The sequence below is a fragment of the Oncorhynchus kisutch genome, linkage group LG7 (genome assembly GCF_002021735.2).
Source record: "Oncorhynchus kisutch isolate 150728-3 linkage group LG7, Okis_V2, whole genome shotgun sequence".
Taxonomy (NCBI): domain Eukaryota; kingdom Metazoa; phylum Chordata; class Actinopteri; order Salmoniformes; family Salmonidae; genus Oncorhynchus; species Oncorhynchus kisutch.
Window position 1 is genome coordinate 12,581,411 of NC_034180.2, and position 27,920 is coordinate 12,609,330.

Genomic DNA, 27,920 nt, shown 5'->3' on the forward strand with positions numbered 1-27,920 from the left:
TGTAACACAAATTGTAGAATAAGTCAAGGGGTATGAATACTTTCTGAAGGCACAGTATGCTCTCTACTAGCCTGGACAAGGTAAACAATGAATTCATTGAATGTAACCTTCAAGTGGGCCAATTGACTGAGGCTGTGATGATCAAAATGTAATGCCTGATTCACACTATGCTACTATGGTGAATGCTTAACTAGGCCAGCTCAGTACCATACAACTGTTTGGTCCTATATTGTGAGTAAATGGTGACCGACTGTCTGATCTTCGAATAATAATTAGTAGTTATGATGCAAGGGGATTTGTAGGTTGGTTGTCACCTGCACTGACAAACAAGCCAATAAACCCCTCCACTGATTAATCTTTTAACCAATCATATCAGATCTTTTCAGAGATGATCTGATTAGTCAAAAGACCAGTTAGTAGGGGGAAAAAATATCACAATTGGGCTGCTTCCGTTAACACAACCTTAGTATTAATCCCTTAAACCACAGCTTCAAGAGGAGTTATGAAGTGTGAATTGAGAAGGAATTAGCATTTATCTGATATACAGTTTTTACATTTGTCATTATGTAATGAAGCAATTCAATTATACTGTAATCCCAATAAAAGGCCTCCTACACACCACCTCTTCCAATGAGGCGAAGAGAAAATGTGTGCACATGCAAATCCCTTAATGGGTGACATGTTAGCTCGATTATAGCAAATCAAATCCCTGGATTGTATATCCTGCCTCCTAACTGGCCTCGCCAGGGAGTGACACTGCATGACAGGGGTGTGTGATTGGATGAATTTAGTTCAGTGGCAACCTTTTCAAATTGGAACAAAATAAAAACATCTTCCGAATAAAGTCTAGTATTACATACTATTTTCAAACAGATATTGTTTTTAATGCTATTACACTGTAAAACCACACGTCATATGCACCCAATAATACCACAGTGTGATAACGCTTCAACACCGTCATGCTAACCTGTGTGTGCGTGCAAAAGAGAGCGAGACAAACATAAAAATGAGCCCACAACCAAAACCGTGTTCGAGATATTTTCTTATTCAGGTGTATAGCCAGTGAGAACAGACATTTTGATGGAATACTTGGTTACAGTAGGAGAGTGTAGTAGTAGAAAGACAACACAGGAACCAGATCACCTCGGTTACCTTGGCATTCCTCTGTTGTCAAACTAAACACATCAGAAGCTACCATAACAGATGCCAATAACTATCCTCTAAAAGACATGGTATCACATATTTAAAAGACATCAAGATATACTGATATATTTACTATTTTGTGTAATGGTATGAATTCATAGCAGAAATCAAAAACATCTTAAAAACACTGCGTAGTGAGTGTGTATGGTAGTAGGGGGGGGTGCCTTTCCCCGTTTACAACATCTTCCTCTTCTCAAACTCCTGCGGAGAGAGGGACAGAACAAACAGGAGGGGGAAACAGGGGGAAGGAGAGGAAATAATTATTTATTCATGTGGATTCACAGTTTGTTTACATCTGGAAGCTACACGGGGTGGGGGATTGGAGGGGATGCTAGTAGACCCTGACAAGGCACTTTCTTCCTGGGGAGGTGGGGGAAGGGATAACTTCGTCCCAAATGGCACCCCCATTCCCTACATAGGACTCGGATCAAAAGTTGGCCACTATGGGTGCCATTTGGGATGTAGACAATCTCTCTCTCTCTCATCAGGGATTAATGAAGGAGATCTAGACAAATAACATTCAAAAATCATTATTTTGGATGCAAAGATAAATACCTTACAAACCGAATAAGGCTATGCAAGGCTCATGTTCAGTGTGGAGTAGTCCATACAACAGAAAACATGTATATTCACACCAAAGCATCAAGATCCATAGTCATATTATACGACAGTGAAAATAAGACGTAAAAGCACATAACCAAAAGGACGGAGAACATTACAGACGGGATGTCGCCGTTTATTAAATATCAGCAGAGGAAGGACGATAAAACAATTACTCTCCTTCCCATCCTAGAATTCCCCATGCCAGAGGAAAAAGCTTCCTTTATGCAAATGTCATTTATCAGGACTGCAACACACATGCATGATGTTGCCCATTGGAAAATGCCTTACTTCCAAAATACCTGAATGTCTACTGCCACCAAGTGGTTGAAAATGTCTACTTCGGCTCAACGCCTCAACTTTGACAGAGTACTAGAGCAACTTGGCGGGCTGTGCGTGTGTTATCTAATGTAACACTCAGGAGTGTTAAGGGAAGACGCCCTTCAGTCTCACGCGGGGCGGATTAAGTGTATCTGTACGCGCCGATCAAGGCCGGGCCCTTGACTTTCTGTGAAAGAGAGAAGGAGAAAGAGACCGGGGGATGAGCGGGGCTGTGTTAGGGCTCCTGACGGGAGTGCTGACATGGTGGCCACGAGGCTTCAGGCACTCTGATGGATGGAAGGAGGGAGAAGGGTGGAAGGTGGCACAAGGTCCACACATAGTCCAGAGGGAGAATGATCGAGACTATTCTCTCTGCTACCGCACAGCAAGCAGTACCGATGCGCCAGGTCTGGAACTAATAGGACCCTGACCAGCTTCTACCCCTAAGCCATAAGACTACTAAATAGTTTACCAATAGCTACCCGGAATACCTGTATTGACCCTTTTTGCACTAAATGCTTTTGACTCATCACATATGCTGCTATTGTTTATTACCTATCCTGTTGCCTAGTCAATTCATCCATACCTATATGTACATACAGTGGGGCAAAAAAGTATTTAGTCAGCCACCAATTGTGCAAGTTGTCCCACTTAAAAAGATGAGGCATGTAATGTTCATCATAGGTACACTTCAACTATGACAGACAAAATGAGAAAAAAAAATCCTGAAAAATCACATTGTAGGATTTTTAATGAATTTATTTGCAAATTATGGTGGAAAATAAGTATTTGGTCAATAACAAAAGTTTCTCAATACTTTGTTGGCAATGACAGAGGTCAAACGTTTTCTGTAAGTCTTCACAAGGTTTTCACACACCGTTGCTGGTATTTTGGCCCATTCCTCCATGCAGATCTCCTCTAGAGCAGTGATGTTTTGGGGCTGTTGCTAGGCAACATGGACTTTCAACTCCCTCCAAAGATTTTCTATGGGGTTGAGATCTGGAGACTGGCTAGGCCACTCCAGGACCTTGAAATGCTTCTTACGAAGCCACTCCTTCGTTGCCCGGGCAGTGTGTTTGGGATCATTGTCATGCTGAAAGACCCAGCCACATTTCAATGCCCTTGCTGATGGAAGGAGGTTTTCACTCAAAATCTCACGGTACATGGCCCCATTCATTCTTTCCTTTACACGGATCAGTCGTCCTGGTCCCTTTGCAGAAAAACAGCCCCAAAGCATGATGTTTTCACCCCCATGCTTCACAGTAGATATGGTGTTCTTTGGATGCAACTCAGCATTCTTTGTCCTCCAAACACGACGAGTTGAGTTTTTACCAAAACGTTCTATTATGGTTTCATCTGACATTCTCCCAATCTTCTTCTGGATCTTCCAAATGCTCTCTAGCAAACTTCAGACGGGTCTGGACATATACTGGCTTAAGCAGGGGGACACGTCTGGCACTGCAGAATTTGAGTCCCTGGCAGCGTAGTGTGTTACTGATGGTAGGCTTTGTTACTTTCGTCCCAGCTCTCTGCAGGTCATTCACTAGGTCCCCCCCGTGTGGTTCTGGGATTTTGCTCACTATTCTTGTGATCATTTTGACCCCACGGGGTGAGAGCTTGCGTGGAGCCCCAGATCAAGGGAGATTATCATTGGTCTTGTATGTCTTCCATTTCCTAATAAATTGTTCCCACAGTTGATTTCTTCAAACCAAGCTGCTTACCTATTGCAGATTCAGTCTTCCCAGCCTGGTGCAGGTCTACAATTTTGTTTCTGGTGTCCTTTGACAGCTCTTTGGTCTTGGCCATAGTGGAGTTTGGAGTGTGACTGTTTGAGGTTTGTGGACAGGTGTCTTTTATACTGATAACAAGTTCAAACAGGTGCCATTAATACAGGTAACAAGTGGAGGACAGAGGAGCCTCTTAAAGATGAAGTTACAGGTCTGTAACTTCAGAGAGCCAGAAATCTTGCTTGTTTGTAGGTGACCAAATACTTATTTTCCACCATAATTTGCCAATAAATTCATTAAAAATACTACAATGTGATTTTTTTTTCTAATTGTGTCTGTCATCGTTGAAGTGTACCTATGATGAACGTTACAGGCCTCTCATCTTTTTAAAAGTGGGAGAACTTGCACAATTGGTGGCTGATTAAACACTTTTTTGACCCACTGTATCTACCTCAATTACCTCATTCCTCAACTTGGTACCCCGTGAATATAGCCAAGCTATCGTTACTCATTCGGTATTTATTCCTCGTTATTATTTTCATATATATATATATATATTTATTTATTTATTAATTAATGCATGGTTGGGAAGGACCTGTAAGTAAGCGTTTCAATGTTCGTCTACACTGGTTGTTTACGAAGCATGTGACAATTTGATTTGAAGAGGGCAAGGAAAGAGAAGGAGAAATAGTGCTTGCTTGAGATATGCATTTAAGCAGAGGGGAAACAACTTTGTTCATTTTTATATTGATCCTTTATTTAATGAGGAAAGCCAGTTAAGAACTAATTCTTATTTACAATATGACGCTGGGCCAATTGTGCGCCACCCTATGGGACTCCCAATCACAGCCGGTTGTGATACAGCCTGTAAACGAAAGATGTAGAGTAAGAGGAACAGGAGAGAGAAAGAGATGTGATCGTCCTTGTGTGTGTGTCAAAGGTGCTCTATACCGAAAGAAGGGGAGAGGTGGAGCAAGATGAAGAGAGATGAGAGCAGGAGGAAGGAGAGAGGGAGTGATTAAGAGTGCTGGTGTGCAACAGGGACATTTTGTCAAGGGAGGCCATGAGAAAGAGTGAAAAACGGAGCAAGCAGCACACATGGGTGACTGGAGATTTATGTGGGCTTGACACAGTCTGCCTTGAATGCTAGGTGGGTGGAGTTTGCACATTTGGGACTATTCTATCGGTGACATGCAAGTTTAATCTAGAGCATTTACAGCATTTGAAAGAAAACAAATACTTGAAATCTAGGTGTGGACACAAGGAGAACTTCACCGACAAGCACAAACAAAACACTAGAGAGTTGGGCCTTGTACTGTACTGAGAGCTGAGCATGTTAAACCAAACCAAATTAATTACCCCCATCGGGCACTACTTTGTTTGTTTGCTCTGTTGTGTCGTGTGTATTATTACACCGATTACAGCAGCGCCAATGAGATTAACAGAGATGTATGAACACAAAATGGCTGGGAAATTAACATGCCGGGAAATAGTTCAACATTACGCGCAATGATTCTGAATTAAAACGAAAACAGTGCCACCGCCGCGCAAATCAATAACTGGGTGTTTGGGTTTGCCACCCTGCGCTCGCTCTTAATGAAAGAATAAGATGAATGGGTGTAATACAAGCTTGAACTTTTTATACGTCTTGTTAAAACCGGCTTCCTCCGGTGATAAATTGAAATATAGGCAGCAGCAGCGTAGAAGAGTTGCCCGCCCCGGCATCAACAGCCATGGTTATTAATTCCCCCTCACCGGTGCCTTTTGTTTATTACGTATTAAAAAAGTTCAATCCACAAGTCCCACAACCTTACTTGTTAACAAACCCAAAGACTGAAAACAACATAAAGGTTACTGTAAGTTCATTGTTTTTTTTTCTACTTTTCTATGTCGAGATTAGGGTTGCACATTTTGGGGAATATTCAGAGGAAACTTTGTAGGAATTAACATGGAATATATGCAAATGAACTTTAATACCATTTAAATGTAGATGTTTTTTTTTGCATTTGATATACACTGCTCAAAAAAATAAAGGGAACACTTAAACAACACAATGTAACTCCAAGTCAATCACACTTCTGTGAAATCCAACTGTCCACTTAGGAAGCAACACTGATTGACAATACATTTCACATGCTGTTGTGCAAATGGAATAGACAACAGGTGGAAATTATAGGCAATTAGCAAGACACCCCCAATAAAGGAGTGGTTCTGCAGGTGGTGACCACAGACCAATACTCAGTTCCTATGCTTCCTGGCTGATGTTTTGGTCACTTTTGAATGCTGGCGGTGCTTTCACTCTAGTGGTAGCATGAGACGGAGTCTACAACCCACACAAGTGGCTCAGGTAGTGCAGCTCATCCAGGATGGCACATCAATGCGAGCTGTGGCAAGAAGGTTTGCTGTGTCTGTCAGCGTAGTGTCCAGAGCATGGAGGCGCTACCAGGAGACAAGCCAGTACATCAGGAGATGTGGAGGAGGCCGTAGGAGGGCAACAACCCAGCAGCAGGGCCGCTACCTCCGCCTTTGTGCAAGGAGGAGCACTGCCAGAGCCCTGCAAAATGACCTCCAGCAGGCCACAAATGTGCATGTGTCTGCTCAAACGGTCAGAAACAGACTCCATGAGGGTGGTATGAGGGCCCGACATCCACAGGTGGGGGTTGTGCTTACAGCCCAACACCGTGCAGGACGTTTGGCATTTGCCAGAGAACACCAAGATTGGCAAATTCGCCACTGGCGCCTTGTGCTCTTCACAGACGAAAGCAGGTTCACACTGAGCACATGTGACAGACGTGACAGAGTCTGGAGACGCCGTGGAGAACGTTCTGCTGCCTGCAACATCCTCCAGCATGACCGGTTTGGTGGTGGGTCAGTCATGGTGTGGGGTGGCATTTCTTTGGGGGGCCGCACAGCCCTCCATGTGCTCGCCAGAGGTAGCCGGACTGCCATTAGGTACCGAGATGAGATCCTCAGCCCCCTTATGAGACCATATGCATGTGCGGTTGGCCCTGGGTTTCTCCTAATGCAAGACAATGCTAGACCCCATGTGGCTGGAGTGTGTCAGCAGTTCCTGTAAGAGGAAGGCATTGATGCTATGGACTGGCCCGCCCGTTCCCCAGACCTGAATCCAATTGAGCACATCTGGGACATCATGTCTCGCTCCATCCACCAACGCCACGTTGCACCATAGACTGTCCAGGAGTTGGCGGATGTTTTAGTCCAGGTCTGGGAGGAGATCCCTCAGGAGACCATCCGCCACCTCATCAGGAGCATGCCCAGGCGTTGTAGGGAGGTCATACAGGCAGGTGGATGCCACACACACACTACTGAGCCTCATTTTGACTTGTTTTAAGGACATTACATCAAAGTTGGATCAGCCTGTAGTGTGGTTTTCCACTTTAATTTTGAGTGTGACTCCAAATCCAGACCTCCATGAGTTGATCAATTTGATTTCCATTGATAATTTGTGTGATTTTGTTGTCAGCACATTCAACTATGTAAAGAAAAAAGTATTTAATAAGAATATTTAATTCATTCAGATCTAGGATGTGTTATTTTAGTGTTCCTTTTTTTTTGAGCAGTGTATATACACACACCATATCACATGGAGACCTTTTACCTTATCATGAGTAGACATCATTGCAAATGATTAAAACAATTGAAAAAAAAAAAAAATGAATTTAACTTTAATTAAATGAGTTCAGGAAACGAACGAAATAAATATTGAATGATCCCCAATGATCCATCGCATCTCCCAAAAATGTTTTCAACATACATCTCTAAAATTAGTCTAGAAACTAAAGCTTTGGTTGTCTTCTCCCTGGACCTCCTCTGAACATCAGACTGAGGTGTCATCTTCACTGTCACTTTCCAACCTTGGAGGATGGCTCGTTGTCAGGCTCAAAAAGCCTCAAATTTTCCTGGATGGCCACCAATTTTTCAACCATTGTATTGGTCAGCCTGTTGCATGCTTTGTTGTGTGTGTTCCCAAACAAGGACCAGTTGCGCTCTGAGGCGGCTGATGTTGGTGGGATTTGGAGGATGGAGGCAAAAGGGGAAAGAGCCTCAGAACCATTAAGTCCCTTCCACCAGGTGACTGTTGAGATATTATTAAACCTCCATCCCAAAGACCTTGCTTGGAAGCGTACTTCGCCAGACTGCCAAGAACCTTGTCCTCATCCAGGCCAAGGTGGCGAGACACGGTAGTGATGACACCATAGGCCTTGTTGATCTCTGCACCAGACAGGGTGCTCTTGCCAGCATACTTGGAGTCCAATATGTATGCTGCGAAGTGTATGGGCTTCAGGCAGAAATCTTCACGCTTTTTGATGTATTTCAGAACTGCAGTTTCCTCTGCTTGGAGCAACAGTGAAGTGGGCAGTACGGATTTCTCTTCTTCCATCTGCAAGCAGAGTCTGAACATCAGATAGGATGGCATTGTCTCCCTCAATCCATGCAATGGCTACTGCTATAGGTTTCAGGCTGCTTTCTGCCCTCTCCCAAAATACATCATCCAGGAGGATCCTCTTGATGGGGCTGTCCATATTGGCAGACTGTGATATGGCCATTTCTTGGAGAGATTTTTATTTTACCTTTATTTAACTAGGCAAGTCAGTTAAGAACAAATTCTTATTTTCAATGACGGCCTACGAACAGTGTGTTAACTGCCTGTTCAGGGGCAGATCGATAGATTTGTACCTTGTCAGCTCAGGGATTTGAACTTGCAGCCTTCCGGTTACTAGTCCAACGCTCTAACCACTTGGCTACCCTGCCTTGCCCTCCAGGAGATTGACAAACATGATGACAACACCACCCCCAACAGGTGTTGCTGGGCAGCTTCAATGCGGTGCTCTTATTCTTCTCACTTTGCTTGGTGAGGTAGATTGCTGCTATAAATCTTGATGACCCTTCACAAACCTAACCATTTCCTTGGCTCTCTTGTAGAGTGTATCCATTGTGTTCAGTGCCATGATGTCCTTGAGGAGCAGATTCAAAGAATGAGCAGCACAGCAAATGGGTGTGATGTGAGGGTAGGACTCCTCCACTTTAGACCGAGCAGCCTTCATGTTCACAGCATTGTCTGTCACCAGTGCAAATACATTCTGTGGTCCAATGTCATTGATGACTGCCTTCAGCTCATTGGCAATGTAGAGACCAGTGTGTCTGTTGTCCCTTGTGCCTGTGCTCTTGTAGAATACTGGTTGAGGGGTGGAGATGTGGTTAATTATTCCTTACCCACGGACATTCGACCACCCATCAGAGATGATTGCAATACAGGCTGCTTTCTCTATGAATTGCTTGACCTTCACTTGAACTCTGTTGAACTCCAGCAAATGAGTAGATAAAGCATGTCTCTGGTTGGAGGGGTGTATGCTGGGCAAAGAAGATTCAGAAATCTCTTCCAATACACATTGCCTGTGAGCATCAGAAGTGAACCAGTTGCATACACAGCTCGTGTAAGACATTCATCAGCATTTCTCTGACTATGTTCCTCCAATGAGTCAAATAAAAACTTCTGACTCCAGGAGGACCATAAGCTGTTGCTATTGATAAGGTGTCTGATTCATCATTTTCACATCGAATGGATGTAGAGGGACTTTTGTCAGAGGTTGCTTGTTGTGAACGCTGAGGAAACTTGATGCACTTGGACAGACTCTGCATCTTTGTTGCATTCTTCACATCTACATTAGCTGCAGTGAAATGTCTCCACACATCAGATAGTGCCCGTGGCATTTTCCTTTAAAGAAAAAAATGAGTAAAAATAAAAACAAATAAAACATGTATCTGTACATGGAATTGTATCGAACTGCTTAACTATCTATCTTACAAAGGAGTTGTTTAGAAATTAAACATGTATGGAAACAGGTGAATTAACACAGTTAGCAGGCTCAAGCAAGATAAAACCCACTTGGTAGCAAAAACTAACTAGCAGAAACTGTTAACAAGTTAGAAATTATTTAAACACTTTGGTGTATGCTACTATTTACTAGTTAACAAAAAAATAATGTCATATCAAATATATTCACCCACCCAGTATTGTAATCAAAACTTACCTGAAAACATGTAGTCCTTGGCTCAGACAGTGTCGTGGTGTGGGCTCAATAGCATCTCATTAGTGTGCAAGATCTTGAGAATCAGCTGTACATGTGATGCACTGCACATGTGATGGAAAAATGCACTGTGCATGCAGATGTTTGGAATTCCATTGACTTGGGGACAGTAAACAAAATATGCCACAAGACCCATAACTTTTTAATTGTGTGATACAAAAGGCAGTTATGTTATAAGTTAACGTTTTTGATGAATTTAAGCAAAATCCCCCAAATTCCCAGGCTTAACGTCCCATGGAATATTTCATGAAGAATTTCCAGAAATTCTTTGCAACCCTAGTCGAGATTGTTTTTAGTATATTTGAGGGAAGAGGAAAAGTTGGGATGTGGGACTAAAGCGACCAAAGTAACCCTTTTGCCGTCCTCCCCCAGCTATGGGAGAATGGTAGTCCGGCGCGCCACTGAATGACATTTATCTATCGCTACGGGTCTCACCCATAGAGTTGGCTAGAGGGCTCGAGTCATGGTAAAGATAGATTAGCTCTTTAATACATCTCTCTAATCTCACCTTGAACATGGTGCTGCCCAGTTGAGCCGGGGACATGCTGACCACAACGCCCGCCTGCTGTAGGGCGGCAATCTTCTCTTTGGCTCCACCCTTGCCCCCTGCGATGATGGCACCGGCGTGACCCATCCTACGGCCCGGCGGGGCAGTGAGCCCGGCGATGAAAGACACCACGGGCTTGGCATTCGTTCCCTGGGGGGGGGGGGGGTTGAGAAGGAGACAGCCTCAGTCATACTTGTGTTCTCAGACAAATAACAGAATACACATTCCAAAACAAAAGACATTGTCTTCCTATTAACAGACCCTCAAATAGGTATTCCTAGAACAATCTTATTTTATTATTAAAATAAAAGGACAGTAAATGTTATATTCACATTCATGCCAATACTCTATTACATGCTCTGTCCAGATGTGTGTGAAAGAGTCAATGAGACCATTTAATTGCATGGGCAGATACACACCCTCCACACCCCTCCCTGCCATTTCACATGATCTCATTCTCGCAGAAGCAGGTTATTAGTCACGCGGACACTGATTAGCTCTGGCCCTGTCCGCTCAGCTCGTCCTGATGGAGGCTAAATTCAACAGTTGAGATAGTCTTCCAGCGCTTGGCGGGAAGGGAGAGCGAGCTAATATTTCACACTCAGGAATAACATCGTATAGGAGATGAAAGACAGGCTTGCTCATTAGGGCATGCTTAGGAAAACTTTTCGAATTGGGTAGCGAAAATGTGCGTTTCCTATTCGACCAGGTACTGTAGTAGCCACCCATTTCAGTATTTTTTTTGCCAAATGAACACAAGCCAGGCCTCTCTTCAGACACTCCTTCTCAGGTACTTGCCTTGTGATAAGGCTCTCCTTCCATCTTTTTCTCCCTCATACCCTCTCCTTCAGATGAGAGTCAACACGGCGTGTAGAACAAACTGGCCGACAAGCCAGGAAAGGTGGTCCTCCTGCTTAAGTCTTTACTTCCCTGCTACCATTTCAGCGCATGCTTTCTAAATGGAACCCTACTGAAACTGGCAGGCATGTACAGCAAGACCACTGCCCGACGACCGCTATTCATTTCAACATGCTTGAAGACACTGCATAATTGTTTAAGCGGAGCAGCCAATCCGCTCATCTCTCGGGCCAAGAAAATGAATTTGTTAAAAAAAATGTTTTTTAAAAACCTGACTAACAATGTACAGTATTAACAAGGCTCATGGCTCTGAAAGCAAAATGTTCATTAAACGGGGGAATATGACTGCAATCAAGGGGGGGAAAAAAAGTACCGGGAGGATACTAATTAGTCGAGGTGAATGTTTCCTCTTGTAAGGTGGCCCAACATTTTTTCCTCTAAATGGGTCAGAACGAGGGTGGCCATGCCTTTTCCTAAAGACTGACCTTCCTGCAGGCTTTTGTTCCACACCCGATTCTACTACTTAGCTGCTTTTCAAGACCTTGACTAGCTGAAGTACGGCTGTAGCAAAAGCCTGAACACCCAGTAGCTCTCCAGGATATGAGGGGTGGCCACGTCTGTTTTAGAATCTCTATTCACAAAGCATCCCTGTCCATACAATCTTATTCATTATGGTCAACAAGGCAAAACTGATCCTGGATCAGCAATTCCTACTTAATCAGACACTTTATGAATGCAGGCCCAATGCTGTTCTTCTAGCTAGGCCCTAAACACTCCAGTTCAGGCTCACGCTTGTCCCATCCTAATGAATTCACAGCTTTGACAAACAAACCACCCCCTGTGTGAATCAACTTTTAAAACCTACCTGAACAAGTTAGGCTGTAATTAGTCAATTAATCTTCATCTTCCCTCAGAGAAGTCGGAGCATAATAAGAGAAGTCAAAATAGCATGAGAGTTCCCACCGCCTTTGTCCTACATTGTTAACCTTGGAGATCTATTACTTTAATAATGGAACTAAAGAGAAGGAGTAGGTCATTTCAGTTCATATATAAGGAAATCAGTCAATTGAAATTAATTAGGCCATCATCTATGGATTTCACATGACTGGGAAAACAGATCGGCATCGGTTGGTCACAGATGCCTCATGCAGTGCAACGCGTTTCCTTTGCATAGAGTTGATCAGGCTGTTACACGTCGATCCAGAGCATCCCAAACGTGCTCAATGGGTAACATGTCTAGTGAGTATGCAGGCCATGGAAGAAATGGGACATTTTCAGCTACCAGAAATTTATCCTTGCGACATGGGGCTGTGCATTATGCTGAAACATGAGGTGATGGCGGCAGATGAATGGCACAACAATGGGCCTCAGGATCTCATCACGGTATCTCTGTGCATTCAAATTACCATCAAAATGCAATTGTGTTCGTTACCCGTAGTTTATGCCTGCCCATACCATAACCCCACCATGGTGCACTCTGTTCACAACGTTGACATCAGCAAACGGCTTGCCCACACAACACCATTTTTCCAGTACAGTTGAAAACGGGCTTCATCTCCAGCAGTTTGTGCAGACTTTCTTCGGTTGTTCAAACCCATCAGCTGTCCGGGTGGCTGGCCTCAGACGATCCTGCAGGTGAAGAAGCCGGATGTGGAGGTCTGGAGGGGTTCCACGTGGTCTGCGGTTGTGTGGCCGGTTGGACGTACTGCCAAATTCTCTAAAACAACATTGGAGGTAGCTTATGGTAGAAAAATTAACATTCAATTCTCTGGCAACAGCTCTGGTGGACATTCGTGCAGTCAGCATGCCAACTGCACACTCCATCAAAAATTGAGACATCTGCCTCCCGGGCTGTGTCGCAGCCGGCCGAGACCGGGAGACGGCGCACAATTGGCCCAGCGTTGTCCGGGTTAGGTGAGGGTTTGGCAGGCAGGGATGTCCTTGTCCCATCGCGCACTAGTGACTCCTGTGGCGGACCGGGGGCAATGCATGCTGACACGGTCACCAGGTGTACGGTGTTTCCTCCGACACATTGGTGAGGCTGGCTTCTGTGTTAAGCGAGCAGTGTGTCAAGAAGCAGTGCGGCTTGGCAGGGTCGTGTTTGAGGACACATGCCTCTTGACCGTCGCCTCTCCCAAGTCCGCACGGGAGTTACAGCGATGGAACAAGACTAACTACCAATTGGATATCACAAAATTGGAGAGAAAAAGAGGTAAAAAAAAAACTTCTTACAACATTGTGTTGTGACAAAACCAAACATTTTAGAGTGGCCTTTTATTGTCCCTAGCACAAGGTGCACCTGTGTAATAATCATGCTATTTAATCAGTCTTGATATGCCACACCTGTCAGGTGGATGGATTATCCTGGGAAAGGATAAGCACTCACCAACAGGGATGTAAACAAAGGTGTGCAAAAAAATCTAATAAAATTCAGCTCATGAAACATGGGACCAAAACTTAACATGTTGACTTTATATTTTAATTCAGTATACTAAAACAGACCAGGTTGGCAAGCAGCACACAGAGTTAGAGGAATAGTTTTTCTATGTAGGCTAATGACCTCTAAAGTGTGTACTAATTTTAGCTCTGCGAAATTAAAAACATCAGAGCAACTTTTTGGTGCAAAGATCTCCCTTTCAAGGCCCCTCTTTTGTAAATTAGTTGTCTATTTTTATACATCGCATTTTTTGTTAAGCATATTTTATGTCAAGTGTAACACTTTTAATAAAGACCGATTTGACTCAAGCTCGACAATTTGATCTTCATCCCCTAGACTTAAATCGTGTACAAGTGGTCACCAAACGGTCGATCGCAATCTTCAAGGTATTTCTAGTCGATCACCAAACTTTTCTTGCGCTGTTGGTTGTAGGTGCACTTCATTCAAAAGCCTTATGCATCGGGTAGGCAGTGTTCCTATTTTTTAACCATTTAATTTGTCTCAAATCATCATGCCTACGGCTTCCACAGCCCCGGCCACAGCAAAGTTTGATACTAGCCTACGTGAGATTTCATAACTTTTAAAACAATCAGAGGGAGACTATCAAAGAATACAGCGAAGAGCGGTTGTTATTATGAGTGAATTTATGTTAAGTTATTCAGCACTGTCAACACTCTATTCAATACCATTACAAAACATAAAACGCACTTCTCCCTACTTCCACTCGCGCTGCAATGAATGAGTAGCAAAGTCTATCAATAGCCCTACATTTTTATTAGTCTGTTTTAATAGAGGAATATTTTCACTTTCTCTGGTCATAGGAACAACATGAATTTGTGCATGAGGCAGATGCATTGGGACTTGAGTTTCAACATCAGGTGGAAGCTGGTGTCCCCTCTGATTAGTCTCACCCGGAGGAAAGGAATGGAGAGAGCGGAGACCTTGAGAGGAGGACCCTCCGCTGATTTCTCCCACCCTCAGCTGAGACTAATACTGTGTTCAAAACAACTGGGAAATCGGAAATCTCAGACTCCGTGCTTTCAAAATGGTTTTGAAAAGTGATCCAACTCAGAGCTCTAGAAAGATGCCTGAATTCTGACTTTTCGATCTGAAGATCACGGACGTCATGACTTGACGAAAGAGATCATTTTGAAATATCTAGCTATGGCATACCAATATCTAGCTAATGGTAAGGGCATACCAATGTGATATTATATTCTACTTTTCGAGTCCCAAATGGCAACCTATTCCCTACAGTGTCATTGTATTGTACTATTCATGTACAATTGACTGTCGCTGTAACCAAGAATCTTCCTCTTGCCATCTAGCCACTTAGCTAGCAAACCAAATGCATAGATGGAGCCCTGAGCTAGATATCATATATTAGGCAAATAGATTGTTAACTTACAGTTAGTTATAACATTATAGTTTTCTTAAAAACCTGGACATTTTGGGAAAGCTACTGACATTTTGCAACCCTAGAAAATAACATGTCTGAAGCATGGAATTGTTCTATGAGTGAAACTAAAGAGAGGAACATAATTTTGGGTTTGGCTTTGCATTCAGTGTTTCCGTTTCTCAACGTTGACAGAACAGCAACTCAGATAAAACAATTTCAGGCTTTGGTTAAACTGCTGCCTCTGGTGTCAATGCTCGGCACACACACACTCAACTTTCAGAGAACTACCCGCCGCTTTCAAATGGGCCATTGGTCTCTGGTTGTCAACACTTTGGATGATTGGTTGAGCCGGTTTGTACATGTGGAAGGGAGAGAGAGTGTGTGCGTCCCAAATGGCACCCTAAGCCCCATGTAAATGCACTACTTTTGACATGGGCCCAAAGGGCTCTGGTCAAAAGATGTACGCTATTAGGAAATATGGTGTTATTTTGGCCTCAGCCAAAGAGTTGTTCTCCCGAGAAAGAGAGTGGTGAGAGATTTACATGCATTAGGGCAGCTGAAAGCACATCAAATTAATTTTCAGCTGCTGAACACCTGACAGACAGACAAACCTCTGTGTGTGTGTGTGTGTGTGTGTACACACACGTATTTTCTCAATCAAAATTCTGTGTCTTGACAAATCTAGAGGGCAAAACACACACTTGGCAATAACTATTGCTGAAAGGCACAACTACTTTTCAAGCCTTGCATAATTCACCATCCATGCTCCAAAGATCAGTCTCTCCCACACTTGCCTGGAACGAGTGTGTCAATCAAAGGTGTGTGCTGTATTCTGCACCATGAACTCTAACTGGAAGTACATTCAGTTAACTTCCTAACTGGAAGTAAACACTCCACTCCTATTCCCCAGGCGCTCTCTTTTGATGACTTCTGTAACCGTAATAGCCTTGGTTTCATGCATGTTAACATTAGAAGCCTCCTCCCTAAGTTTGTTTTATTCACTGCTTTAGCACACTGCCAACCCAGATGTTCTAGCCGTGTCTGAATCCTGGCTTAGGAAGACCACCAAAAATTCTGAAATCTTCATCCCTAACTACAACATTTTCAGACAATATAGAACAGCCAACGGGGGCGGTGTTGCAATCTACTGCAAAGATAGCCTGCAAAGTTCTGTCCTACTATCCAGGTCTGTACCCAAAGAATGTGAACTTCTACTTTTAAAAATCCACCTCTAAAAACAAGTCTCACACTGTTGCCGCCTGCTATAGACCACCCTCTGCCCTCAGCTGTGCTCTGGACACCATATGTGAACTGAAACATGCTTAACACCCCAGCCATCCTACAATCTAAGCTTGATGCCCTCAATCTTACACAAATTATCAATGAACCTACCAGGTACCACCCCAAAGCCGTAAACACGGGCACCCTCATAGATATCATCCTAACCAACTTGCCCTCTAAATACACCTCTGCTGTTTTCAACCAAGATCTCAGTGATCACTGCCTCATTGCCTGCATCCGTAATGGGTCAGCGGTCAAACGACCTCCACTCATCACTGTCAAATGCTCCCTGAAACACTTCAGCGAGCAGGCCTTTCTAAACGACCTGGCCGGGGTATCCTGGAAGGATATTGATCTCATCCCGTCAGTAGAGGATGCCTGTTTTTTGTTTTTTCAAACACCTTTCTCACCATCTTAAATAAGCATGCCCCATTCAAGAAATGTAGAACCAGGAACAGATATAGCCCTTGGTTCTCTCCAGACATGACTGCCCTTAACCAACACAAAAACATCCTATGGCGTTCTGCATTAGCATCGAACAGCCCCTGTGATATGAAACTTTTCAGGGAAGGTAGAAACCAATATACACAGGCAGTTAGAAAAGCCAAGGCTAGCTTTTTCAAGCAGAAACTTGCTTCCTGCAACACAAACTCAAAAAAGTTCTGGGACACTGTAAAGTCCATGGATAATAAGAAGACCTCCTCCCAGCTGCCCACTGCACTGAAGATAGGAAACGCTGTCACCACCAATAAATCCACGATAATTGAGAATTTCAATAAGCATTTTTCTACGGCTGGCCATGCTTTCCACCTGGCTACCCCCACCCCGGTCAACAGCACTGCACCCCCCACAGCAACTCGCCCAAGCCTTCCCCATTTCTCCTTCTCCCAAATCCAGTCAGCTGATGTGCCGAAAGAGCTGCAAAATCTGGACCCCTACAAATCAGCCGGGCTAGACAATCTGGACCCTTTCTTTCTAAAATTATCTGCTGAAATTGTTGCCACCCCTATTACTAGCCTGCTCAACCTCTTGTGTCGTCTGAGATTCCCAAAGATTGGAAAGCAGCTGCGGTCATCCCCCTCTTCTAGGGAGGGGACACTCTTGATCCAAACTGCAACAGACCTATATCTATCCTACCCTGCCTTTCTAAGGTCTTCGAAAGCCAAGTCAACAAAAAGATTACCGACCATTTCGAATCTCACCATACCCTCTCCGATATGCAATCTGGTTTCAGAGCTGGTCATGGGTGCACCTCAGCCACGCTCAAGGTCCTAAACGATATCTTAACCGCCATCGATAAGAAACAATAGTGTGCAGCCGCATTCATTGACCTGGCCAAGGCTTTCGACTCTGTCAATCACCACATCCTCCTCGGCAGACTCGATAGCCTTGGTTTCTCAAATGATTGCCTCGCCTGGTTCACCAACTACTTCTCTGATAGAGTTCAGTGTGTCAAATCCGGGACTCTGGCAGTCTATGGGGGTGCCACAGGGTTCAATTCTTGGACCGACTCTCTTCTCTGTATACTTCAATGATGTCGCTCTTGCTGCTGGTGAGTCTCTGATCCACCTCTACGCAGACGACACCATTCTGTATACTTCTGGCCCTTCTTTGGAGACAGTGTTAACAACCATCCATACGTGCCAGACGAGCTTCAATGCCATACAACTCTCCTTCCGTGGCCTCCAATTGCTCTTAAATACAAGTAAAACTAAATGCATGCGCTTCAACTGATCACTGCCAGCACCTGCACGCCCGTCCAACATCACTACTCTGGACGGTTCTGACTTAGAATATGTGGACTACAAATACCTAGGTGTCTGGTTGGACTGTAAACTCTCCTTCCAGACATCAAACATCTCCAATCCAAAGTTAAATCTAGAATTGGCTTTCTATTTCGCAAAAAAGCATCCTTCACTCATGCTGCCAAACATACCCTCATAAAACTGACCATCCTACCGATCCTCGACTTCGGCGATGTCATTTACAAAATGGCCTCCAGTACCATACTCAATAAATTGGATGCAGTCTATCACAGTGCCATCCGTTTTGTCACCAAAGCCCCATATACTACCCACCACTGCGACCTGTATGCTCTCGTTGGCTGGCCCTCGCTACATACTCGTGGACAAACCCACTGGTTCCAGGTCATCTACAAGACCCTGCTAGGTAAAGTCCCCCTTATGTCAACTCGCTGGTCACCATAGCAGCACCCACCTGTAGCACGCACTCCAGCAGGTATATCTCTCTGTTCACCCCCAAACCAATTCTTCCTTTGGCCGCCTCTCCTGCCAGTTCTCTGCTGCCAATGACTGGAACGAACTACAAAAATCTCTGAAACTGGAAACACTTATCTCCCTCACTAGCTTTAAGCACCAGCTGTCAGAGCAGCTCACAGATTACTGCACCTGTACATAGCCCATCTATAATTTAGCCCAAACAACTACCTCTCCTCCTACTGTATTTATTTATTTTGCTCCTTTGCACCCCATTATTTCTCTCTCTACCTTGCACATTCTTCCACTCTACCATTCCTGTGTTTTACTTGCTATATTGTATTTACTTCACCAGCATGGCCCTCTTTTTGCCTTTAGCTCCCTTCTCACCTCATTTGCTCACATTGTATATAGACTCATTTTCTACTGTATTATTGACAATGTTTGTTTTACTCCATGTGTAACTCTGTTGTTGTATGTGTGGAACTGCTTTGCTTTATCTTGGCCAGGTCGCAATTGTAAATGAGAACTTGTTCTCAACTTGCCTACCTGGTTCAATAAAGGTGAAATAAAACAAATAAAAAAATTAAAACATGCACTATAGCTCACACCCTCAGCCTGTCCAGAATCCCAAGATCCATTAGCAGGTGAGAACACACACAGTATGTCTTACTATACTTGAGGACCAACAAATGGCTCCCATTCAAAATCCTATTTTCCTTAACACCCAACCCTAATTCTAACCTTAAAATTGCCTTTTTACAAGTAAAGGACCGGCAAAATGTCCTCACTTCTCTGTATTATAGTTAGTTTACCATTCTTGTGAGCACTTCTGTTACTCACAAGTTTAGTGAAACATGTCCACCCACCCACGCACACGTTTTGGACCTGGGGGCTCGGAGTGAGACTTCCCGAGGGGGTCGTCGGAATCAAAGAGATGAAAGGGAGTACCTGACAGAACTACACTTGTCGTTTAAAAAGGGTCTGGATGATTCACAAAAGTACTGGTGGACCATTGGCAAAGTGTTAACAGTCTGTTAACGTTAGTCTGCAGTCTGCATGTTTAACGTGTGGGTCTCTCTTCTTACAGAGTTGTGCTGTTTGAGGTAATCGGCAGCGTTCTCCTCGGCGTTGCCTCCGATCTCTCCGATCAAGATGATGCCCTCCGTCTTAGGGTCCTGCAGGAATACCTCCAGGCAGTCAATGAAGTCTGTCCCGTTGAAGGGGTCCCCGCCAATGCCTGAACAAAAACCATTAGAAATCACTGTTACGCTGCTTATATCCAGAAGATGAATGTCAGACGTGACCGAAGGCATAGAGTACCATGTACTCATCATTGGTTTTATATGTGACTTGGGAAGTGTTATGGTTGCATTAAAAATAACTACACTTAGTGCACAAAAGATAAAGAGCGCTTTCTTAAAATTGTTTTGCACCCCCTTTTGCCCTCAGAACAGCCTCAACTCATCGGGGCATGGACTCTACAAGGCGTCGAAAGCGTTCCACACTGATGCTGGCCGATGTTGACTCCAATGCGTCCCACAGTTGTGTCAAGTTGGCTGGTTATCCTTTGGGTGGTGGGCCATTATTGATGCACACGAGAAACTGTTGAGCGTAAAAAACCCAGCAGTTCTTGACAAACCGGTGTGCCTGGCACTTACTACCACAACCAGTTCAAAATATTGTCTTGCCAATTCACCCTCTGAACGGCACACATGCACAATCCAATAAATAATATATCAAATTGTATGAGTCACATGCGCCGAATAGAACAGGTGGACAACGACCCAAAGCATACTGCCAAAGATATGGAAAAATGGTTTACGGACAACAAAGTCAAGGTATTGGAGTCAGGACCTCAGACTGGGGCGAAGGTTCACCTTCCAACAGGACAACAACCCTAAGCACACAGCAAATACAATGCAGTAGTTGCTTCAAGACAAGTCTTGGAATGTCCTTGAGTGGCCCAGCCAGAGCGCTGACTTGAACGCGATCGAAAATCTCTGGAGACCTGAAAATAGCAACACTCCCCATCCAACCTGACAGAGCTTGAGAGGATCTGCAGAGAAGAATGGGAGAAACTCCCCAAATACAGGTGTGCCAAGTTTGTAGCATCACACCCATGAAGACTCAATGCTGTAATCGCAGCAAAAGGTGCTGTAACAAAGGATCTGAATTCTTATGTAAATGTGTCATTACGGTGTATTGTGTGTAGATTGATGAGGGGGAAAAAAATATATTTAATCCATTTTTGAATAAGGCTGTAATGTAACAAAATGTGGAAAAGGTCAAGGGGTCTGAAATCTTTCCGAAGGCACTGTATTTTGTCTATACCAGGGATGGGCAACTGGCGGCCCTTTTTGTAGGCCCGCGGAAAAATCTCTACGCCCCATGGCAAAGTGTAGAATTGCATGAAATGACTCCTTAAACTTCAGATTTTTCTCTCTGCCGTCAAGAGGGGAGAAAACCATTTCAGTTAGTGAAATTGTGTTGTTTTAAATTTTCCTTAGGGCTCTCAAAAAGGCTAGGGCTGGCTTTGACTGCATGGGTGGGTACACAGAACCACTGAGGCCCCTCATAATCGGAGGCCCCTCATGATCAGTTCAGAGGTTTTAGTGGCCCCCACCCCCATCAAAGTTGCTCGCCCCTGGTCTATACATTTGCAGTATGTGTATATCATAACGTTCAGTCCCACGTACCGATGCAGAGAGACTGTCCCAGGCCAACTTGTGAAGTCTGGTGAACAGCTTCATATGTGAGAGTTCCCGATCTAGAGACAATGCCTGACAGAAAAACAAAATACCTTTATTTCACACTGGTGTCCGGTGCCAACACAGTTCCCTTTTCTGTCAGTAGATAAGGAGAGACTGAGGACAAGTTCCAATTCTCTTAACATGCATCCTTCCTTCTTCTTGAGAGGTAAGGAAGAAGGATGCATTTTTAAGTATTGGAAAGGACCTGTATTCATACTGTATGGGTGCACCACAAATCGCACCATCTTCCCTACTTTTGACTGGAGCCCCAGGGACTATTGTAAACAGGGTAGCATTGGGGACACAGACACTGTATGTCTTCGCAATGAGCAGCAAGTGGTGTAGGATGTCTGTGCAGCGATGCAGCTCCCCAGCAGTCACTACAATAGTGGAGGTTGGTGGGAGGAGCTATAGGAGGACAGGTTCATTGTAATGACTGGAATGGAACAAAAGGAACAGAGTCAAGCATGTGGTTTCCATATGTTTTGACACCGTTCCATTTATTCCATTCCAGACAGACATTACAATGAGCCCGTCCTCCTATAGCACCTCCCACCAGCCTCCAATGCACCTGGAGAAACATTTGCTATGGCTGTTTCTGCTGCCTACAGGGCTACAGTGAAGAAAAGAAACTGCTTGGACGCTCGCTGAGTGACTATCATTGATAGCCACATGGGCAGAGGTCCTTTCTCCCTCTCACAATTCAACTGCACGCATGTCATTTTGGAAACTGAATCAAGTATTGTAGGATCTCTAACTTACTGTTAACTTTCCATCACAGAACAAGATGTTGGTCTGTCAGCATTATGACACAGCTGCCAAGTAAAAGCAGATTTTATTCAATGATTCAAAAATATCTCACCAATTCTCCCTTTCTTGTGAATGTGGCCCGGCATGATCCCGATCTTGCATTCTCCCGGCTGCAAAATAGGAAATCACAAAGTTAACACCAAGAGAGTGCGTGTGTGTTCTAGCCTCTTACGTTGACCACTGTAAAGCAGTTGCAGCCAATGAGGCAGGTAGCGCCCTGGCGCAGCAGCTTGTATGTGTGTATACTAAATACCAGTGTGTATATGTGTATATTCTTACATTAATAACGCCGGGACAGTTGGGGCCGATGAGGCGCGTGGTGCTCTGGCGCAACAGCTTGTGTTTGACCTTGACCATGTCCTGCTGGGGGATGCCCTCTGTGATGCACACCACCAGGGGCATGCCAGCGTCGATGGCCTCCATGATGGCGGCACCCGCGAACGGAGGGGGCACGTAGATCACTGTGGCCTCGGCCCCGGTGCCCTCTCTCGCCTGGAGGTGTGGGACATGGTGAATTTAGGGCTTGCTATTCATCAATGTATGTATTTAACAATTTCTTGACCAGGCAAGTTAGTTCAGAACCAGTTCACTTTTAGGGAAACACAAATAGTGTAACACATTTAACCTCCTTGACAGAGTTGAAGACAGGCACGCCAAGGTGTGTCCTCCCCCCCTTGCCAGGGGACACGCCACCGACTAGCCGGGAGCCATAGTCAATTGCCTGCTGACTGTGAAACGTCCCCTAGAGGGGGAGAGAAAGAGGAAGAGTCAGAGAGAATCAGCAAGTCCCAATCGTTTCTCTTGATCTTAGCCAGCTTCAATGTTTGATTGCAGATCTGCAAGATGGAAACAATATTGTGAAGTTCCTTCAGTTCAAAGGGTTAGGGCCAAGGGGAAAGGGTAGGGAGGGAGCAGCTGACAGTGTGTGATGGATGGAGAGGGGAATTGTCCCAGTCACTGGCAGCACCATCTGCCAAACTTGAGATATCATTAAAGCCAGGTAGTGGGGAATGAGAATAACAGGCCTGCCATCCACCATTAATCAACTGGGCAGAATGGTGTCCGGTGCCCACAGAGGGAGGGGGCATAGGAATCAAGCTGACATGGGTGGGCACACAGACACCACCAGCATATTAAGACTAGGTACATCAGCAAGTAAATCAATGACTATGTGAATGGGGGTCTCCGAGAGGAGATTTGGTACATGGTATTTTACGGTGTCTGTCACTTAGTATCCCATTGACCTAAATGCATGACTAAGTGAAAATTCAACTTAAGTGTAAGTTAAGATTCACCTGTAAGTGAAAGGGGCTTAGGTTGGCATCACATTCAATCAGTTTAAATCCAACCCAGGCACACTAAATGACCATAATCAAATGGCATCAAGTCTCTGTATTTCTTGAGGTCATCAATAAAAAATAAATCAATCACAGTCCCACCTTCACTTTTTCAGGGGCATTGAGTCCAATAATGTGTTGTAATATAATAATAATAATAATAATAACATTATGAATATTCAACCTGCCAAGTTCCATCAGCCTTCTCAGTTAATAATTACAGAGGCTGTTAAGAAACGCTATAGATAAGCGGCTACGAGGGCCAACTACGACACGTCCAAACCAATGACCCTAAAGTTAAAACTATAATTACCAGCAGTAAAGAGAAAGGAAAGACTGAGCCAGCAATTTTTTCCCCTCGCAACACAGATATCTTTTCATTTCAATACTTCTTCCATTCTCCAGACTCATCTTTTTTTACTCCCTCTGTTCATTTATAAACACAACGTGCACCGTCTGCTCACTTTGCCCTTTCCCCCCGTTGGTGGCGGTCCTAACTATCATCCACAAATGAAAGGGCAATGAATTTGAAGTATATGGCTTGATAAGCAAACCATAGACGAAAGTCGGGTGTGCAGCAGCAGCAGCAACACTTGAGTTATTGCTCAGCCCTTTCTAATTAGCATGAGTGTTCATTAAGAAGAACTATATTTAATAACACTATGTTAAGTCGAAGAGTTGTTGGAGAGGAGGGGGACGGTCATTAACCTACAAGGTGAAAGAGGAGAGAGGTTTTCGCTTGTGGGACAATGACGCCGACACTCTTCTTTTGACTTTGACAGAGACCTTCCATCCTCATCCAAGGCAATATTGTGGAATGAGATTATGGGGTCATTTAACGACAACTCGTTGTCTGTGGATAAGGTGCTCAGTTGCAGATCGCTAGCTACTGTTTGAAGCTTAATTATTATTTTTTTAACTTTAATATTTTTTTTTAACTCAATGTAACATCGCAAATTCAAATCCTTAGCTAGTGGATACAGTTGGTTATTTTTAAATCTCTATGCCTACATGCTCCTCTGGCAACTTTGTCAATTAATGTTTTGGGAAGATTATTGAGCTGCTTTGACTCTGCACAGGCAGATCTTCAACAATGTCTGTTGACAGTGAAACAATAACCCAATCAGGGTTGTGTTCATTCGGCACCAAACGGATGAAAGCAGATTGAGACAGGGAGGGACTACCTGGACTTGTCTTATAGGAAACGCACATTTTCAATCATTTCAGTTGCAAAAGTTAAGATTTCCTTTGAGTGCCGTAATGAATACAACCCAGTTGAATGCAGAAAGCTGCCAGTGTCGGCTGGGTGTTGTGTAGCATACACACCTGCTTCCCAGTGAAGCCTTGGCAAATGACCTTGGTGTCTTTGTCAATGTAGAGGTGCTTCCTTGAAGCAGTATAACAGTTCCTTACCCCATTTTGCTGCACTGCAAATGGAGACAGAAGGAGAGGAAAGTGAGACCACACACAGGTGAGATTTCCAAAAAACACTATTGCCAAAGTCACATCATGATGGAAAGGGGAGAAGGGTTGCCATCTAGGAGACGTAGTCCAGCGTTGTTGCCTGAGTTGTTGTCACATGATGTTCCTCTAATTAGTTTAAATCCAATTAAAACAGACCTGAAGGTAGGCCCAGCGGCTATGTTCCAAAATCTACAGCACACAGTAGCAACTGTTAGAAGTAAAACACACATACACTATGTAGGCCACTACGCTTGGATAACGAGTTTTGCTACCCATTGTGCCTATTCCCTCATGATTGAAATTGGAAGGAAGGGAAAGGGGGGACACCTAGTCAGTTGTACAACGGAATGCATTCAGCTGAAACATGTCCTCCGCATTTAACCCAACCCCTGAATCAGAGAGGTGCGGGGGGACTTAATCGACATCATCGGCGCCTGGGTTAACTACCTTGCTCTGGGGCAGAAAGAAAGATTTTTTTATTAACCTTTTGGTTACTGGCCCAACGCTCCAACCCGCCAAGAGAAGCCTATGAATGGCATTAGTATGTGCAGTTCTGTATGGCAGTCATGGTGAGATTATTATTCCACAAAAGGCTGGTTATAAATAAGGGGAAAGAAACAAATTACCATGAATGTGTAATCTACAGACGTGTGAGATTCTGGAAAAATATATATATATATGCTATTTGGCATTGAAAGCTTGCTAGAACAGAGGGCAACAAAATGTCAATACAGGATTAAGATTGAATCCTACTACACCGGCTCTGACACTCATCGGATGTGGCAGGTCTTGAAAACTGTTACGGACTACAAAGGGAAACCCAGTTGCGAGTGGCCCAGTGACGCGAGCCTACTAGACGAGCTACATGCCTTTTATGCTCGCGTCGAGGAAAACAACACTGAAGCATACATGAGAGCACCAGCTGTGATGGATGACTCTGTTGAAACACTCTCGTTAGCCAATGTGAGCAAGACCTTTAAACAGGTCAACATTCACAAAGCCGCAGGGCCAGACAGATTACCAGGATGTGTACTCAAAGCATGCATGGACCAACTGTCAAGTGTCTTCACTGACATTTTCAACCTCTCCCTGACCGAGTCTGTAAGACCTACACGTTTCAAGCAGACCACATAGTTCCTGTGCCCAAGGAACCAAAGGTAACCTGCCTAAATGATTACCGCCCTGTAGCACTCACATCTGTAGCCATGAAGTGCTTTGAAAGGCTGGTCATGGCTCACATCAACAGTATCCTCCCAGACCCACTCCAAATTGCATACACAGATGACGCAATCTCTATTGCACTCAACACTTCCCTTTCCCACCTGGACAAAAGGAACACCTATGTGAGAATGCTGTTCATTGACAACAGCTCAGTGTTCAACACCATAGTGCCCACGAAGCTCATCACTAAGCTAAGGACCCTGAGACTAAACACCTCGCTCTGCAACTGGATCCTGGACCGCCCCCAGGTGGTAAGGGTAGGCAACAACACATCTGCTACGCTGATCCTCAACACTGGCGCCACTCAGGGGTGTGTGCTTAGTCCCCTCCTGTACTCCCTGTTCACACACACAAATGCATGGCCAAACAACTCAAACACCATCATTACGTTTGCTGACGACACAACAGTGGTAGGCCTGATCACTGAAAATGATGAGACAGCCTATAAGGAGGTCAGAGACCTGGCTGTGTGGTGCCAGGACAACAACCTCTCCCTCAATGTGAGCAAGACAAAGGAGCTGATCGTGGACTATAGGAAAATGCCGGCCAAACAATCACACATTCTGATAACATATCATCCCAAAGTGATCTGTTCGTGCACTTTGTAGTCTGACATTTGAGATTTCATATTATCATTTTTTCCCACGAAGTAGTTTGGATGTAGTGAACTACTTTTTCAAAGTAACTTTAAGTTTAAGTAAAGTAAACAATTTCTTAAATGAAGGAACACTAAAGTTATGCTTCTTTCAGTCAAGTAATTGGTAGCTTGGTTAACTCTTTTCAGAGTACTAGTACTATAGTTTCCCCCAACACAGCAACCAACAGCCTGTAGCTACTTCCCATATAAAGAGATAACGTTGTAAATCACAAATTGAAAGCTTTACTAACGTTAGCTGTTTGTAACGTTACAATACAATGGGGGAGTAACGTTAGGTAGCATTAGCTTACCAAGTGCACAGCTACGTTATAGTATAGCTAACTACATGCCCTAATCTCATTTAAAAAGAATTGACACGCTAAATATAAAAGCCTAAAGGACAAGCACGGTCAAAGTTCAGTAGTTCGGACTGTGTGGCCTGGAAATTGATGCGCTATCTATCAGCATGCTAAAACAGTTAGCCAGTAATAGAGGCCCTTGCGTTGCTTGCCATGGCTACCCTTTGAGCAAGAAACCCCAAATTCCGTCCAAAACGTGCTCCGTGAAGCACTTCATTTAGCAGAACCTAAACAGTTTAAAGACTTGAGGAGAACACATATGTTGTTGTACTTACAGAGCAGCCGGGCAAACAACCTACTATTCGACATCTTCGGTCATTCACCAATGACACGGGAAGCTACGGACCTACACGTAAAAGGCAAAGGGCTGACTACAAATATGCCCAACTAATAAAACGTACTGCAAACGTTTTTGAACTTGTTCAACCGAGATACCAATTTCACTATGTTGTTATTATACCTATTATTTAAGTCGCTGACAAAAATAGTACAACCAGTGAGATGGAAATTTCTCCAGGCAAAAGATTCAAGGTTGGCTTTAAAACAGCAAAGAATTCTGGAAAGTGGAGTTCAAACTTTCATCAACAACTCGGATGAGGCTTGCATGCCTCAAACACTAAAGTGCCTGTTATGCCCATCA

General features: G+C 44.1%; 1 protein-coding gene across 2 annotated transcripts; it reads right to left on the reverse strand.

Moving 5' to 3' along the window:
* Positions 1-1,024: 1,024 nt before the first annotated feature.
* LOC109894194 (succinate--CoA ligase [ADP/GDP-forming] subunit alpha, mitochondrial) lies at positions 1,025-27,918 on the reverse strand. Of its 2 annotated transcripts, XM_020487474.2 has the most exons (9): positions 27,556-27,918; positions 24,926-25,026; positions 22,888-23,004; positions 22,542-22,754; positions 22,315-22,372; positions 21,399-21,482; positions 19,788-19,939; positions 10,470-10,658; positions 1,025-1,404 (listed from the first exon to the last, which is right to left on the reverse strand). In XM_020487474.2, the coding sequence occupies exons 1-9, from the start codon at positions 27,587-27,589 to the stop codon at positions 1,378-1,380; spliced, it is 975 nt and encodes a 324-aa protein (XP_020343063.1). In that variant the 5' UTR covers positions 27,590-27,918; the 3' UTR covers positions 1,025-1,377. The 2 variants fall into 2 exon arrangements, with proteins under 2 accessions (XP_020343063.1, XP_020343064.1); XM_020487475.2 differs by lacking the exon at positions 21,399-21,482 and having other exon boundaries at positions 27,556-27,786.
* Positions 27,919-27,920: the final 2 nt, after the last annotated feature.